At 47.7% G+C, this 17737-nt stretch overlaps 3 protein-coding genes across 5 annotated transcripts; 1 reads left to right on the top strand and 2 right to left on the bottom strand.

The window, feature by feature from the left end:
* Positions 1-885: 885 nt before the first annotated feature.
* On the bottom strand, positions 886-3066 carry LOC120660955. 3 transcript variants are annotated; one of them, XR_005669770.1, is made up of 7 exons: positions 2828-3066; positions 2617-2661; positions 2411-2521; positions 2240-2310; positions 1828-2021; positions 1387-1543; positions 1074-1206 (listed from the first exon to the last, which is right to left on the bottom strand). XR_005669770.1 is itself a non-coding variant. In XM_039939615.1 (6 exons), the coding sequence occupies exons 1-6, from the start codon at positions 2893-2895 to the stop codon at positions 1093-1095; spliced, it is 603 nt and encodes a 200-aa protein (XP_039795549.1). In that variant the 5' UTR covers positions 2896-3064; the 3' UTR covers positions 886-1092. The 3 variants fall into 3 exon arrangements, 1 of the variants encoding a protein (XP_039795549.1); XR_005669771.1 differs by having other exon boundaries at positions 1387-1540; XM_039939615.1 differs by lacking the exon at positions 1387-1543 and having other exon boundaries at positions 886-1206; positions 2828-3064.
* A 1483-nt stretch (positions 3067-4549) lies between these two features.
* LOC120660953 (E3 ubiquitin-protein ligase RING1-like) lies at positions 4550-6278 on the top strand. The gene has a single exon (XM_039939612.1). The coding sequence runs from the start codon at positions 4737-4739 to the stop codon at positions 5820-5822; it is 1086 nt and encodes a 361-aa protein (XP_039795546.1). The 5' UTR covers positions 4550-4736; the 3' UTR covers positions 5823-6278.
* Positions 6279-9707: 3429 nt separating this feature from the next.
* Positions 9708-11546, bottom strand: LOC120660954 (transcription factor bHLH94-like). Its single transcript, XM_039939614.1, has 3 exons — positions 10751-11546; positions 10191-10646; positions 9708-9956 (listed from the first exon to the last, which is right to left on the bottom strand). Exons 1-3 carry the CDS (start codon positions 11213-11215, stop codon positions 9843-9845), a joined length of 1035 nt encoding a protein of 344 aa, XP_039795548.1. The 5' UTR covers positions 11216-11546; the 3' UTR covers positions 9708-9842.
* Positions 11547-17737: the final 6191 nt, after the last annotated feature.

Genomic DNA, 17737 nt, shown 5'->3' with positions numbered 1-17737 from the left:
TAGTACGAACTGCGCAGAGCATAGCACTTCAAGGCCCATTCTTTTTATGTTAGGGCAATCTGGCAGGTGCCTGCCAAATCAATTAAGCAATACGAAGAGGTACAAATGATGAGTGCTCGATGATTTTTTATTAACAGTTGGATAATCATAGGTAGCAGGTGAGAGAATTAACGGTTGGATAAATATCATGTGAAACGAAAAATGAGTAGCTGAGAGAAGTCATTATTGTTTGCCCATATATTAGCGGTAATTATATTCCGTTATCTAAAAAGTGGCACCAAAGAGAATAATACCCCAAAACCCAATCAGAAACTCAACAGGGGGGGGGGGGGGGGGGGGGCGCTTGAACAGAATCCGTGTGGCCACATCGAGCTACCGCTGGCTTCCGACGGCACGGGGCCGCAGTGACGGCGAGCTTCACGCCGCTGCCGCAGAGGCCGGTGATGTCGCAGATGATGTAGCTCGTGCCGGGGCCCGTGTGAGCGTGTGAAGACGGTCCAGCTGCTGGTGTCGTCGCTCAGCGCGCCGCTGCCGGAGCAGGGTTCAGTGCTCCCATGGAAACCGGATGCGTTAGGGAACTGATGCCGAAGTGTGGGCTTTGATCAGCTTCGTGGTCTGGGGACAGATGCCAAAGTGCAGAGTAAAACATGGCCATCGAGATCCATAACATCCATTGGCGCTGATGGAGTGTTCAATGGGCACGTATAAGAACCACATAAATCCTAGAGTTTCTAGGAAATTCGTAGATGTATCTCCCCATCCCATTCCCATCTGCATGCACCACCTCATGGAGAACGAGTGGTGCATTTGACTATTTCTATTTTTTTCCTTTCCAAAGCGATGATCATTGTGGGTTAGTGGGCAATGATTGGAACACAAGGCCTATGTAATATTCCAGACTCCAGTTGGTAATTTTTGTGAATATATTTTGACCATCATGACACTCCGATTTGAGCATCCGCTTACTAAATCATGGAGCAGTTCTGGTCCATATTTACAAGGAATTCAGAAAGAAGAAGCTAGAGAAGAAAAGAAACAGCCATATTTACAACAAGCAACACTTCACTTTTTCCCTCGAATCTACATGAACTATTATTTCTTGGCATCTGATCCAGTAGAGGATGTTGGGTTTGGCTTGAAGTCCTTCTCAAGCGCTTCGATGATAGGCTCCACAGCGGCATCGATCTTGTCGCTCATGTCTTCAATCTGCAATAGAAGAGGTTTAACTTTTCCATAATACATGGAATTATCGTTGACTGGACGAAAGAAAACTGTTTCTAATTTTAGCTGGATGCCTGAATAAATTTGGTACGAAGCTACCCAAGCATGTTCAGCAGGTCTGAGTGTTTCTGAAATAAAGCAGACACAAGAGTGTTCTGAACTTGCCTTCTAAATAGAAGGCAAGTTCTGCAGGAAGCATCAGGAGCAATCTTTTAAAATCTGGTTTTCCCCAGCTCCAAGTGAAGCAAAGATTGAATGTGTCGTCAGTTTCTTACATGAACAGCTAGCCGAGAGCAAGATCCTCGTTTGACCAGTGCTCCTGCTGGTTTTTTCAAAAAAAAAAAAGGTCCCTTGTTGATGTGGTCAGAATTTTCCTACAATGAAAAGGTCTGAAGTTTGTTCTGGCACTTGTTTTCTCCATGTACCCTCACTAATGTCTAGTGAAAAAGCATGGCTGATAACAAATTAATACACTAGTGAAAAAGCATGGCTGATAACAAATTAATACATATGATTCTCAATTTCTCATGTATGACTGCAATATGGGATCCTTAATATGTTGACACATTCAATTTCAAGTAAGAGCAGTGATAGTGCAACGCATACCTTCTTAATGACCGCTTCAACCTTATGTGCATCCGTATCCACCACTTCAGCAATGTACTCAATCTCCACAGCAACCTTCTGCATAGATCCGTTCTCTGGTAGGGAATCGGCCGCGTTGGCAGCTAGCTTTTCTGTTACTTCAGCAACATGCTCCACAACCTCCACTGCAGTTTCCACATTGCTCAACGTTTCGCCTGACAAACATATTAATTCGAGCATTGCAATAAGCTGCTAGGAACTGGGTTATATGAACATGTGTCAGCAGTTTGTAATTAATCTGATCATCCATGATATACTATAAACTATATAAACTGACAATCAATCCTGAACTATGCCCCCAAGGTCCCAGTCACCACGTGCAATTCTGCATCCTGCAACTAGCAGTGTTATGGGCCTGAAGCCCTGAACATACCTTCGATCTTCCTGGCCCTCTTGTAGAACGGCACAGCCGTGTAAACCACGCCCCCAAGGACCATCTGCACCCTGAGAGAGACATGGAGCATGTTAAGCACATAATTCCAATCATATTTTGTGCTTCAGACAAAAAAAACAAAGAAAGAAAATTGCTATCCCCAACTCGTACCAGATAGGTATCATCGGCAGCGGCGAGAAGTTGAGGCGGGGATGCCCTGCGGCAGCGGCGGCCTCGGCCAAATCCGCCGGAACGATGTCCGATTTCCCCAGAACAACCCACCTATTCACCGGAATTAACCGCATCAGACAAATCCACGAGTCGTTGTCGCAAACAGCAGAGAACAAATCACAGATTCCTAGTCCGAGAAAACGTACCCTGAATCCATGCAGCCCGGATCTGCAGCACCGTCGCCAGGCTTCCTGATCCCGTTGCATCATAAAGAGAAAATTCAAAAAACCACTCCATCAGATTTGACATCAATCCCTTAGTAGGTTGAGTCTTGCGAAGAACCCAAAAAAGAAAAAAGAAACAGAACAAAACAAAACAAAGAAGCATCAAAGGTGGCGGCCGGGGCCGGGCACATACCCTGCAGGGCCTTCCTGCGTGGCGGTCTGGCCGCCGGCGTTGGTCGGCGGCAAGGTGAGGGTGGCCATGGAGGATCGGGGCCGGGGTAGGTGAGCGGTGAGCCCCAAGGCAAGAAAGGATCAAGCGAGTAGAGTAGTACAGATCAAGCTAGCCGGGTCAGCTATAGGTTCCGTGCTTAATTGCACACGCTATTATTAAACTTGTGATAGTCTCAGAATAATTATTGGAGATGCAGCCGTAATTGACGTCGCGGTCGAGTACGGAGTAGAAAAATTCAGCACGAGGGATGTTAGTTCTCGGTTTTTTAAAGTAGCTATTACGTTTGGATCTCAATTCGAATATTCACATACTAATTTGATATTAAATTAATTATATAAATTGTAATTAGAATCCTAAACGAATCTATTAAATATAATTAATGCAGTTCAGCGAATAGTTATCCTAACAATTAGTGATTAAATTATAAATTAATTAGGTTTAATGCATTCGTCTAGTGATTAAATCATAATTTATAAAATTAATTTTATAATAAATTAATATTTAATATTATTTAAATATAGAATGTGACAGGACCTATAACTTAAACTGAAAAATCAAACGAGACCAAACTAAACAAACTACTCTGCAATCAGGATAATTGCGTGACTCTGTATTATCAGTGCGTGATGACGTGGCTTGCCATGCCCCAGGCTGGATTTGAATTCGGCAGCGCGGCCCGGACTGGCCCGACCCATTCGCAAATCTCACATCAAAGCCCACGCAAATCTTATCTCTACTAAAAGGCCTTAGTTGGGCTGGTGGAGAACGAGCCCAACTAGCCCGAACTAATAGTGTTGACGTTATCCCGGAAAACAAAAAAGATTAGACGGAGCGCGTACCGCTCGAGTCAAAAATTTGCTCAATCATCCAGTCAAAACGAAAAAAAAAATGCTCAATCCTCTAGATGCAAGTTACCAGTTTCATTCAAATACAGTGTGTTAAAATCGAACGGCGAGAAGTTCAGAAACCAAATGAGATCTTGTTTAGATGCGTAAAATTTTGAGTGTAAATTACTATAGCACTTTTGTTTTATTTGGTAATTATTATCCGATCATGGGTTAATTAGGCTCAAAAAATTTGTCTCGCAAATTATAGACAAACTATATAATTAGTTATTTTATTTAGTTATATTTAATACTTCATGCATGCATTCAAAGATTTTAATTTTATAAAGTTTTGAAATTTTAAACTAAACAAAGAGTGAGCTGATGATATTGGGAGCCTGGAAAGATCCAAGAGCTCATTGACTATTTGTCGTCAGTCGTTGTGACCCGTGATGCACCCATTGATAGCGCTGGAACATCGATTAATTTACCAGCACTTGCCTAACACAACCGGACCGCGCTGGTCAAATTTACCCTTTGTTGCCAGTTGCCACTGTACTCCAGTAGCTCAGTTAACTAATCAAGTATCATTGTCTGGACCACATCCAGAGCAATGCGTAATCTTCTCCACTTTTACGCCTCACACGCCTTCCGGAACTGAATCAACGGTGTGAATAAGGGCCTCTCCAGCCCTACGTGTACGGAACAGTGGAGGCTAATCTTGGTCCAACTATCGTTTGACTTCCTGTAATCCAATACAGGGCGCGCTGCTCGGCGCACTAGCTTCTTTGGGCCCATCGTGTCAGAGAGATGCTTGCAAAGTCGTAGATGTCGCACTCGCCGTCGCCGTCGCCGTCGGCAGTCTCTGCGCTCCAGCTCCACCCCAAATTGCTGCCTCTGCACGTCCGCCAAACCTTTACCAAACCCAACAACGACCAATCCACTTCACATCTCCACCACCGCCCCCTCGCGCCCGCGGCCACCTCCCCGATGCGCGCCGCCGAGCCCGCCGCGCTGCCCCAGCCGCAGTCCGATCCGAGGTAGCCATGATCCCGCTGCGCCCGCACGCGGCGACGACGGTCACCGCCAACTGCACGGACACCCCGCTCGCCTGCCTCCGGGCCTGCCCCAGCGGCGTCGAGGACTGCTCCGAGTACGCGCTGCCCCCGCCGCCCCCGATCCCGGTGATCCCGCGCCAGCCGGACGCCGACCACCACGCGCCCGTGCGCCTCCTCCTCGTCGTCTCCCTGCTCTCCGCCTTCCTCTTCCTCTCGCTCGCGCTCTCCACGCTCCTCGTCTACCGCCGCCGCCGCCTCATCCTGCGCCGACGGCGCCGCCTCGCCGCGGCCGCCGCCGCCGCCGAAGGTGCCGACGACGGCGGGTTCGGCGACGAGGAGGGCGGCGGGGGAGGGGGAGCGGTGGTGCACCCCGTGTGGTACATCCGCACGGTGGGGCTCGACGAGGCCACCATCGCGTCCATAACAGCCGTGGAGTACCGCCGCGGGGTGGGCCGGGGCGGGGACTGCGCGGTGTGCCTCGGCGAGTTCAGCGACGGGGAGCTGGTCCGCCTCCTCCCCCGCTGCGCGCACCCGTTCCACGCGCCCTGCATCGACACCTGGCTCCGCGCCCACGTCAACTGCCCGATCTGCCGCTCCCCCGTCGTCGTTCCTTCCGATTTACCCGCCACGGCCGCGGAGGCTGCGGCGGATGGTGTCCAAGCGGAAGAGCACCAAGTGCATGACGAAATGTCGCTGTCACAATCTGAACCGGAGACTGAGGGCTCGGAGGTCTCTGAGGCCTCTTCAGACACTCAAAGTGAGGACACATCTGCTTCAGGGGAGGAGAATGGAAGGGCGACCGCCAAACCAATTCAGCGCTCTGCGTCCATGGACTCGCCATTGTTCCTTGTAGCTGTTCCTGAAGCTCAGGATGATGTCGTGCCGTCTAATTGCAAGTTGCCAATTGCCCGAGAGATGAAGATCTTCAGGGTGAAAGAGAAGGAGGCAGCAGGCACTTCTTCGTCTTCTTGTCAGTCAGGTCGGTTTAAGATTGGCAGGTCCATGTCAAGCAGTGGCCAGGGGTTCTTCTTCGCACGGAATGGCCGCTCCAGTGGCACTGTGCTGCCACTGTGAGTCGGCAAGTTTTTTATCGTCAAGGGGATGCAGCCTCAGCAAAGCCGGGAGCTGGTAGTGTGTCAGTGTCTGTTGATAGAAAGCTTATACCAGAGAGCTGAAGTCGCTCTCGGAGAAAATCTCCTTTGAGATGTGAGCTGAAGAGAGCAATTGTTGGTGATATGGATTTTAGGAGTGATGTGGTTGTGTTAGCTTCAAAGTCCCAAGTTTCCTGTATGATAACTTCAAGCTTGGGCCTTGGGTTAAGTGAATTTGGGGAAGCTGATGTTTGGCTTCTCCATAAACTTTTATTATGTAGCAATCACGTAAAAAGGAATGAACTATCACCTATATCAACTTCTATTTGTCTCAAAAAGGAAAGGAGTAAAAATACTAATGTAAGAATCTGTAGCCTGGGAGACCAGTACTTCCTGGTGGTGGTTTATGATATTGTTAGATCTCTTCTTTTTATGGATAGCATTGAGCATGTATTGATTGCAAACTTAATTAGTAATTTAGCATGTGATTGTCTTATTTATCATGGGGATGTTAAGATCCAGTTAGCATAACTAGTGATGGAATATTTGTTGTGCTGACATATTGCAGATTTTGCATGTGAGGTTTTCCTGTTGGCAGGATAATAAATGGACTGCAAATACAATACTATGGTGTTCTGCTGCTGATCAAGGTATGAAGATTCACCAAATCAAGGTACCTGAATTGTTGATTCCTCAGTAATATAACAGGTTTTAAACATAAGTGATAATATTTCAAGACCCATACACTTAGATTGTTGATGTCCTACATCTCTAAGGTTTTCCTTGGCCTTTGTTAGTGGCCGGCTAGCTTGTCTTATGTGAGATGTTTGATTACAACATTGATTTAGTTGCCTCTATGATAGTACTACAGAAAGATATTTCATGATGAAATGATGAATTAATAAAGCTTTAGCAATCACCTGCAGGCATCATGAACTTGATGCTTATTTTATTAAGAATACTAAAAAAATGATCCACTGGTGCCATATCTTTTTCACTACTCTATTAGTAAAAAAGTACTAACATGAAATTGAAATAATAAATAACATGATTATTCATTTCCATTTGCTGTGGATCATAATTCACAATATGTTTTTTCATAAAAAGTGCATGTTTGGTTTCTATCTTCTACTTTTTCCTTGTCTCCTTTTAATGCTAAATGTAAACTATCATAATGATTAGGATGCTTATGGCAAGGAACAAGATCGAAAATACATCTGTAGGAAACTTACGAGTTGAATGGTGAGGAAAACAACTGACAAATTCATTCTTAAAATAGTTGAGCTTAGTAAGGTATTTTTTTTTTCCTGGGGATCAGTAGGAACATATGTTTCTCAGACTTCCAAGTATGAAAAAGTATGGGATCACTACATCAAAGATTCTGTTCTATGCCTTTTCTTTAAATCTATATTACGCTAGAGAGCTATGTATATCGAGAAAATATGCTCACCTGTCAAGGAATTAACTTAAGAATCTGCAAAGTATATACTAAAATCACAGCATAAAGCTCACTTTACTGACCATAACATTTGTAAATGCAAGTTTAGGAAACATGTCGAATTCAATCAAAATCTGAAACACTAACTTTAGCTGTCACCTCATTTACTGATTGATGAAAGTATTTGTGCTTAAAAATTTTGTAAGTTTGCTACTGTGGGTATGTGGTTCCTTCGCATAAACTTTGGACAAGATCTCAATATGTATAATATTTGATTATTACTTCTCCAACACTTGGATTTCCCTGCCCATGTACGTTTAAATAGAATTGAGAACTAGTGCTTGTCTCTTGGTCTTTGTGTCTCTGAATTTTGTAAACGCTTATGTCGCTCACTCTGGCAGGTTTAGAACTGCATGGTTTGTACTCATTGGCTGCAAGCTATCATTCTGTGCTAGCTGAGGCCGGATATTTTCCAGAATCTAAAATAATTTTCATCTAAATTCCTTTCTTGACAAACGCGCAAAGTATGTCATTTTTTATTCTGGAGCTAGAGTGTAGAGGAAATTGCATTGCATGAATAGATATTACACCAACCAACAATGCATTTTGTATTTTCACTGGTCTATTTCTATGATGCTGCTGTATCTTTTGTTCCTTTTGGCAACCACTGAAACTCCCTTATGCTTAGACTTTCTGCCCCCATTACATCTCTTACTCCATTATTGTCTTCCTTTTTCCATTCCCCACTCTTTTTATTCAAGTGGAGTTATTTATGCATCTGTTAAGCTGTCCATTTTTTGTCTATTTGCTTTCTGATAGGGGTAACCGCTGCTGATCTCCAGTTGTCCACAGGCTAGTTTGGTTGATGAGAACCAAGACAACAATACTGTACTTGTATAGTGTAACATCCGTGCATTTTAGAATGACATGTTTGATGCTTTCTGCCCTTCACACTCTTCGAGAGTTTTGGTTCGATGTGCCTAATTGCATTAGCCTACTGACTTTAGTCGTCCATCATACATCATGCAAGTATTTTTCGGATCACAACTTGACTATAATTTTCCTGTACTATGCTTTTGCTTGTCATGGTTCAAGCGCTCAACTTACAACATGATCTTTTTCTATTGCTATCCCTATGGAATCCTTGAACAAGATGTCAAGTAATTGATAGGCCCTCAACATGTGTAGGTCCTTTAACTGTAGGTTTTGTATGTATGTGATCTATGCCGTATGTGCTGTTGAGATTGGTTCTCATATTGACTACTATATTAAGCTGTGGTTAGTCCACTTAACTAAGATCAATGTTGTCTTGGTACAACCAATTTTTGCTGATTTCAAGCCATTCTGCTCTACCTTTTTTTTCATTGTCATATGCTGCATAGAGTAGCTGCATTCTATAGAATCGATGTATGATACGCGAGTCTTCTATATATGCACCTAAGCATATTGTGCATTAATATCACAGTCTAGTTCTGTGATCTCATCAGTACATATATGCACCTATTGTTCGTGCTACATTGATCTGTCATATTCATGATACTCACATGCCTGCACATACATGTATTTCACGCTAGATATTCGAGATATAGTAGTACATCTACCTTTACAAGGCAGCTGAATTTTTTGGTTAATTGGTTGATGCATCATGCATGGGTCTCAGCTTTAACTTGTGCTGTTTATTTTTACCCAGGTGGCAGCCTTCTTTTACCGGATTACATTCCTTCCGAGCAGAACATCTGAATAGCAAAGGCGACATGCTGTATGGGAGCAAGATGCACATGTTGTTTGTCCTGTTAGTCGAATCAATCAGATGCATGCCTCACAGTCACAGGGATGAAATGCTCGTGCAGTTCTTTCACTGTTTGATCAATCATGCTTAGACAGAAATGGTAAAAGGTCGATCAGGTAAGGGTTCCCTGTTTTAGAACCTTTTCTTGGGTCAATGAGAGGACGCCCACGAGTTATTTGCTCTTTTTTTTTTCAGCCTTGATGTCCACACACTAAACCATACTCCATAGCTGTTCTTGCGATGAAAGCGATGAGATTTGCGGTACACAGTAGAAAAAACTATGCTCTTTGAGCCTGTGAAGGATTGGATCTGATAGAACTGCTCTCGCGCAGACAGAGATGTGTATTTTCGTGAATTTATTTGTGATTTACACAACTCTTTGATTCTATGATCCATGTGCACAGGATGACAGGAGCTGGGAATCTTTTGGTGTTTTTGGCAGGGCGGTGGTGCTTCACAAGGGGAACAGAATCCCACCAGGAGGCGTCAAACAGGACCTGTCGGTTATGTCAGATCCTGTGTTGAACATGGTAGCACCCACAAGGTAATGTTATGTGCCATCTCCACCACGCCGTGGATTTGGATCCGTTCTCTGGCGCTCTCGGAATTCAGAGACCTCTCATGCCGGACATTATTATCGATGAACAAAGATAAAGATATGCATTCTACTAATTGACAGACTAGCTAACCCGATAAGTACATTATTCGTTTGCACAAAGGGAATCACTTCAGTTGCTACAAGAATACAAGATCTAAAAAAAGTTGCGTGCATGGATTCATGCTTGATGCTGTTCTAAGCTGCAGCCTTGCTCTTGGTCGATCTTCTCGACGATCTGATAAGTTGCCGCTGCAATCTCATCCACAGAGGTAAGCTGGCAGTCATCCTCTACCTGCACTCACGAGACGGACATCATGTGATGATCCACAACTCTGATCTGGAACATGATTAAAGTAAACAGTCTAACAGACAGGAGAATTCGTAGCAGCTGGAGACAAGGGAAAATCCAAAAAGGCACGGAAACCTAGGCGCCAACTTGCCTCCTAGACTTCCAAGTGTGGTATGAGTGCTATACACCTTGGAGTGAGAGCGGTGTATATCCCCAGGAAGAAGAAGGTTGGATTACCTTGAGGCTGAACGAGTAGAGCACCATCTGGCCGGCGCTGCTCATGTTGAGGTGGAGCACGGTGAGGCGGTGGCCCTGCAGCCCCACCACCAGCCGCAGCAGCTGCCTCGGCCGCCGCCGGGACAGCACCCGCAGGTTGGCGTAGCTCTCCACCATGGTCGCCTCCACGTCGGCCACCGCCGACGGCTTCGACCCGGACGCGTCCTCGGCCTCGGCGGCGCCGTCGCGGTGGGTAGTGGCGTCCGCCGGAGCGTGCTCCGGCGCCGCGGCGGCGGTTCGCATCGAGTACTGCGGGAAGGTGAAGAAGCCCGCGAACGGCGCCGCGACGTCGCCGCCGACGCCGGTGACAGGGTGCTGCGCGGAACGCTGCCGCCTCCGCGCCTCCAGGGACTGGAGCAGCTGCTCCAGCTCCTTGACGAAGTTGATCGCGCCGCCGACGATGGACGCCTGGTCGCCCTGCACACACGGCGCGCGCTCTGAGTTGGCATCCCTGCCAGATTGTTTGATTCCTAGGAGGATGCGCATGTGATGTGGTCAAGGAGCCCGGCCCGTGGGTTTACCCGTTGCGCGTTGGCGGCCGGCATGAGGGAGCGGAGCACGGCGAGGTACTCATTCATCTGCTTGCGGCGGTTGCGCTCGACGGCAATGTGGGTCATCCGCTGGCTCTCCGCCGCCTCCTTGTTCTTCACCGCCCTCGTCCTTCGTCGCTTCCTCCTCGCCACGGGAGCCGGCGGCGCCGGCGCCACCGCCGTGGCCTCCTCCTGACCAACGCTTGCCCCGGACTCCACCGGCGGCACGGCGGCGGCCGCAATGCTACCGGCCGGCTCCTGGAACTCACGCAGCAGCATCGACGACGAGCACGCGGCCGCGTCCCAGGTGCCAGCGCCAGCGCCGCTCAACTCCGCAGCCCCCTCCGCTCCCCAAAACAGGCCACTCCAAGGCCCTCCTGCCATGGCGCCACACCCGAAGCGACGACTGCTGCCTTGCTGCTGGGACTGGGACAGCACCACAGCCTCCAATGCCATGCCTCCGTAGGTTCTCACCTCCCAAGGAGCCGCACCATGCAGGGCACACAAGAATCCGAGGAAAGCCAGGTCCCTCCCATGGGGCTCGCCGGCCCGCCGGCCGGGGAGTTGATTGGAGCTGGCTGAGCGGCGGCAGCTGCAGCGCGGTGGTTGTGGTTTTCTTGTACCAACACAACACAACAGGTCGGAGCTTGAACGGAGGGTCGGAGGGAGCTACGGGGCTGGAGGACACGCAAACGCCGCTGCCTGCGCGTTCGGGAATCGGGAATGGCAACGAGAGAGAGGGGGCCGGCGGGGGGCATATAAGAGGATGGGAGGGTTTGGAAGGGAGCGGGTCTTGGTGTGATCAAGGTTTTAAATAACCGGCTATAACTGCCCCTATAGCCGAATTTAGTATTTTGGGAGCATAAACACTAGGAGAAAGTCTATTTGGTGCTAAGCAGGATAGCCTGCTAATAACCCGCTATAGCCAGCTAAATCAGCTAAATTACCATCTCTTAGCCCGCTAAATTACCATCTCATTTCTTCGTCGGTTTGTCGTTTGTGTTAGACTTATGGTTGTTGCATCATTTGAACTTTGTGTTAGATTTGTGAAAGCATAAAGTTGAAGTCCTATGTTGTTTCTCTACATGATGAATTGATGATGTACTGAATATTCTGAAACTGTGAACTTGATTTGCAAAACAGCTAAATGGGTTAGCTAAGATTATAGCCGGATATAGTCTTTTCTTAGCCTTTGAAAAGATAACTGCTAAGGACCTTAGCAGGATATTTAAAACCTTGGGTGTGATTAGGCCATAATTCGGTCGCGGGGCAGCGGGGGGCGGCCGGGCTGGGGCTGCGGCGCGGCGCCATGCCAAAAGGTGGCGTCCGGCATGGGGAAAGGGGGAACGGATGGCGATGGAATGGAGACATGGACTATTCAGCTTCTCCGGCTGGGAAAAGGAGCTGGGCCAAGCTGTGGTGGTGAAATACTGAAATGGAGAGGCGGGCTCGGAATGGGAGGAATAAAAAAGTAGATGAAAAGCGAGCCCTTGAGGTGTACAAACGTCGCTACACTTTTGCCCATCAGCTACGTTGACAATTTCATGTGCCTCCTGTATTTGTTTCCCGTGAAGTTTGCAGTCCGCCCATATCATCATCGTTTCAGTGTCTCTACATTCAGGTTCAGGGGTCAATCCGGTTGTTTTTTTTTCTCCTTAATATCTGAATTTGATTTTTCTCCTCCACTTGGCCACAGCTGCCGCCGTTGGTGGAGGAGGATGGGGCGTCCGTGCTTGCCGCCGTGCAAGCCACCATCTTCCCCGACCGTGGGCTCTGCCTCGGCATCTTCGTTCAAGCTAGCTCGCGAGCTAACCGAGCCAAGCCAAGCAAGATTTTAGCTCGCTCTAGTATTGAGCCGAGCCGAGCCAGCTCCAGTTGAGCCGAGCTAAGCAATCTATTTGCATTTACGGCAGAGGAACCGCTTCCGTCACCAAGACTCCGGTCATCAAGACTTTTGGATCACAACCACAAATGTGGGCGCTAAGGTAGATGATCAACTTCCCATAAATGTTGATTCCATCTTCATTTCAGAGCTCGAGCTGGAACAACAAGTGCCTTTATATCCCATACTGCCGCTCCACACATAGCGGAGAGTTTTAGCAAGAAATAAAGCCACCAAGCCACCAACGCTCAAGTACTAGCACACCAAGATCACGCCTTGATCCAAGCACATTGTAGAAAAAACCTTGCAAAATGCAAACCATCTTGGTAGCACTATGAAGAAATCGGGTGCTCGTGGCCTTAGAAGAGAAGGAGGTGAATTAGGCAAATTAAAATTTTAACCTAAGACTCCAACTAATTTGCACATAAATTAAACTAAATCAAATTATCTAGATGTGCAATTACGGTTCATCTAGTGTGAAACTCTCATCCCAAAAGAGTTTTGCAACATATAACCAACCCTAGCTTGATGCTACACTAAGGAAGTAAACACACACAAGTTGTAAGTAAATGCGAAAAAGTAAAGTGGGGATGAAGGGAAGCAAATTCTTGACACGATGATATATCCCATGATATCGGTAGGCAAATGGTACCCGTACTCCACGTTGTTGAAGCACTCAATTAATGGTATCGCTTCTCGGCCACCAAGTCTCTTTCGGGGACACCTTGACTTGCCACAAAGGCTAGCCAAGTTCCCGGTCACCTTGGTCCCGTTTTCCACTTGGGAGCTTCTCTATAAAGGATGAAGGCCTCCACGCCCCCCGCACAAAACTGTTGTCACCGCTCCACACCAATCTGGAGGGTTGATGACTTGCCGACGAGCAACCAAAGCTCCTAGGGGTCGTCACACCGAGGTACAAGCTTGAGCAGCTCTCAAGCGCAGCACTCAAGGCACACAATCTTGCTCTTACACTCTCACACGAGTTAACCTAGCACTCACACTCTCAAGGATGTGCTACGGACTAAAGATGTGATCACTTTGCAATTGAATGGCTTGAAGGTGCTGTTCAATGTGTATGAGATCTCCCTAAACTCTAGCAACCTTGAATTGCTTGGGGTCAAGCCTTTATATAGTCCACCAACTCAAACTAGCCATTAGCAACCATTATCTCTTTTCTGTGTAGACCATCGGTTTAACCGATGACACCCATCGTTTCAACCGGTCAGAGTAGGCTTGAAACTAGCCGTTAAACCCTCTGGCACATGCTGCTATTGACGTATCAACAGTCGGTTAAACCTAACCGATGCTAAAGGATTTTCTCCTAGCTGCTTGTCATGCTCTCCGGAAGATGGCGAGATCAATGCACCGAGGCCTTCTTGAGTGTTAACGGTTTAGCTGGTGCCTCCGTGTCACGTCGCCCAAACAATGCACCGACGCATGACTCCTTGTAGCGTCAGTTTAACTGGTGTTGTTGAACTTCCTTCACTTGCTCCAGCTTTGCACCATCCAATGAGTCGATGACTTAGCTTCAGTTTAACCGGTGCTTTATTTTCTACTTGCATTTATTCAACTTGTCTATGCTTTTTCACTATAATTTGGATGTTTGATAGCAAATTGGACACTTTGACTATGGATTGGACTTCATCCATGGGACTTAGAAATCCTACAAATATAACCTCATAATTTTGTTAATCTCATTGATTATATTGTCACACAATCATCAAAATCACAAACAATAGCCTAACGAGGCCACGTTCCTTGCAGACTAAACTAGCATTAATCACGCTTTAACGTTGGGCTAATTTTCTTGGATGTCCACTTTTAACGTTTTGTTCGTTTGGTTGTCTTCTCAAGTGTATGCAGCTTCTTTTATAGACTCACTACGGGACACCGCCCTTTTGCCGTGTGCCAGGGGCACATGGCAAAGCCCTTAAAACCCACGGGAAAAGGTTTGCCGTGTGCCGCACACGGCAAAGGGCACACAACAACCAGCCGTCGGCAAAGGGGGCCTTTGCCGTGTGCTTTTTTTCGGACACACGACAATTTTCCCGTGTGCCAAGTCTGACCCTCGGCAAAAATTTGAGGCCGGCTGGACAGATGATGTGGCACACCCCTTTGCCGTGTGCTTTCCCGGCCTGGCACGCACACGGCAAAGAACAGACCTTTGCCGTGTGCCAGGGCATTTGCACACGGCAAATAATGTCCAGGGCTACTGTTTTGAGGGCTTCTTTGCCGTGTGCCATGGTAAATGCACACGGCAAAGAGCCCAGTTTTTAATTGTTTTTTTGTCAGTTACGTATATGGTACCCCAAGCATTACAGGCATTTCATACGTATATGGTATCTAGAAATACACAGATGCAAAGAAACTCTAGTATCGTTCATCCAGGTCTCGGCGGCACTACCCGGGCCCGGCCTGCGGCAGCGCTGAGGGCCACCGGCGAGCCTCAGATGGAGGCGAGCTCGAGCAGCGGCCTCAGGCGGAGGCGGCCTCGACCAGCGGCAGAGCCGGGGTCACCAGGGTGGCGGCGTCCCCTCGGGCGGTGCGGCGTCCTGGGCCGGTGGCGGCGGGGCAGCGCGGCATCCTGGGCCGGTGGCGGCGGGGCAGGCGAGCCGGGGTGGTGGCGGTGGGGCGGGGTGGCGGCAGTACTGCGGGGCAGTGGCGCGGTGGGGCGGGCCGGAGCGCCCGCGGTGGGGAAGGGTGGCGCGGCGGCGGTGTGGCCTGCCGGAGTGGTGGCGCGGCGGGGCAGGATGGCACGGCGCGACGGGGCAACGCTATCTTAATTTGGATAAGGTGGACGCCTTTTTGCCGTGTGTGAGATAGGGGGCACACGGCAAAAAGAGAATGTTTGCCGTGTGCCGCCGATCTGGCACACGGCAAACATGCCACATCGGCCGGCCGGTGTGCTGGCCACTTTGCCGTGTGTCTGCAGACCCCGGCACACGGCAAAGGGCAGGGCTAGGCACACGGCAAACACTTTTCCCATTTTATTTCAAATTTCTAAATATTTTCTTTTCAAATTTTGTTTTCAAACACTTTGGTATTCTATTACATGTTTTAAACTTTATTACATTTTATCATTACATTGCTAAAATGATTGCACAATTCATGTTTTATTTTGATTTTGTTATTATTTTATGTGTATGAAACAAATGTTTGATTGCAAAAAAATTAATAAATATACCTGTCATTCCAAAATTGACCAAAAATTGGCATTAAAAAACCTAAGTTGTTTTTTGCAAACACAAAAAGTTTTAAAGTCAACCGCTACTTCGTTCTTAACATTCTGTCCAAATGTAAACGATTCCTTCTCAACTCTACAGATCATCTATGGGCATGTTTCGATTTCAAACAAGCGTACATGAAAACTTTTGCAAAACATTCCCTAATTTTTACCACCATCTCCATGCATCAAAACATGATACCATGACAAATTTCATGATTTTCTGAATTCATTTGCTGTTAATGGAATTTTAAAACGATTCATTCTACCGGTTCACAGCATGGTTTGCGAGCAAGATCTTCAAAATCTACTTCCGTTTCATGCTTATGTCATCAAATTGAACTCCTTAACATGAATATTATTTTTCTATCCATTATACTCCCCTATTCAAAACACTTCCAGTTCAACTCCAAAAAATCATTTAATGAAATTAAATGACTAAATATAGCCAAAATAACGAGAAATATACTAGAATTTAACAAGTACTACAATACACTGTATATGTATAGCAGAAAAAATTAGGAGTGCTGATTCAATTTTTTTTGCACAAGTTTGCCGTGTGCTTTGTGATTGCTGTGTGCCTCCATTTTCAGCACACGGCAAAGTAACTCTTTTGCCGTGTGTTTTTGGCCTGACACACGGCAAACAATGCTGTGTGCCAGAAGGTTGCCATGTGTTATTTTTGCTGGCACACGGCAAAAGGTACGTTTGCCGTGTGCCCGTGTTTGCGCACACGGCAAACATTTTGGCACACGGCAAACTAGGGTCTCCCGTAGTGACTCCAACCACCTTAAATAACCAAGTGGGATTGTATTTATAGTTTCAACCATTATTCAACCTAGCCGTTCATTAAACAGCACATTTGTTTTATACGTCGATACTCCGCCCAATTACAACTTTACCATCACCTGACCATCGGGTACTTTTTTGGAGCTCCAGTCACCATCAATATAATTGTGAGCACTGGGTGTTCTAAGTGAGTTATTTATTCATTTCCAACTCCGGAACATTATCGGACGTGTACACCCGCGCTAAACTAGCTATTGGACATTGCGCTGTTCATCCAATCATCCTTGGATGCTTCGGTCTGTACACAACTCTTGCACAGCCGGACCTTGCGGCATGTACACATTTAAGCTCCGGGCCTTGGGCTAGGCTCGGACCAATGCAAGCTGAGTTCACTACTGTTCAGTTTGGGTAGCTCCTTGCCTTGGGCGGGGCCAGCTTACCAACCCAGTCGGGCCGGGCATGTTTAGCTCACGTGTGATCAGTTTTTGAACCAGTTGATGGAACGAAACCTCGAGGCATTGCCTCCTCGGTATGCCGGCCGGCAAAATTTCGCCACAAAGCGAACGCTACTGACATGGCATCCCACCGATCGCCGGCTCGCCGCCACGAGAGCGCACACGTGGTGGGCGCGGAGCGCACGAGGCATCGCGAAGTGCCTGCCGCTCTAGCCGCAGGCCACAGTGGAGACCAGCCTTCGTCGTCTACCTCGCCTCTTCTGCCATGGAGAGACTGAACCGGCCTGTATGGCGGTATCACTGCTCGCCCTACCGCACACAGCGCTAGCTCCGCCCCCTCCTATGGCTACATGCGCATCGTGATCGTATCTCACTTCTCTTCTCTCAAGAAGTGCTGCGCTCCTACGCTACACCAGCCAGACCCAGGTTTCGATGCCCATGCATGCGTGCGTGCAGCTAGCGCAGGCGGCGGCAGCGTCGCTACGCCCCGGCGGGAACCTACTGAGCATGAGCAGCGGTGCAGCCGGCGGCAGAGCAGCTCGCAGGGCGTGCAGGATAGAGACTGATGAGGCGACGAGCAGTCGGCAAATGTTTTCTTTAAGGCGCAGCTTTCTGCTTCTACTGTTGTG

The sequence above is a fragment of the Panicum virgatum genome, chromosome 2N (assembly GCF_016808335.1).
Source record: "Panicum virgatum strain AP13 chromosome 2N, P.virgatum_v5, whole genome shotgun sequence".
NCBI lineage: Eukaryota > Viridiplantae > Streptophyta > Magnoliopsida > Poales > Poaceae > Panicum > Panicum virgatum.
This window is presented reverse-complemented; position numbering and strand designations above follow the sequence as displayed.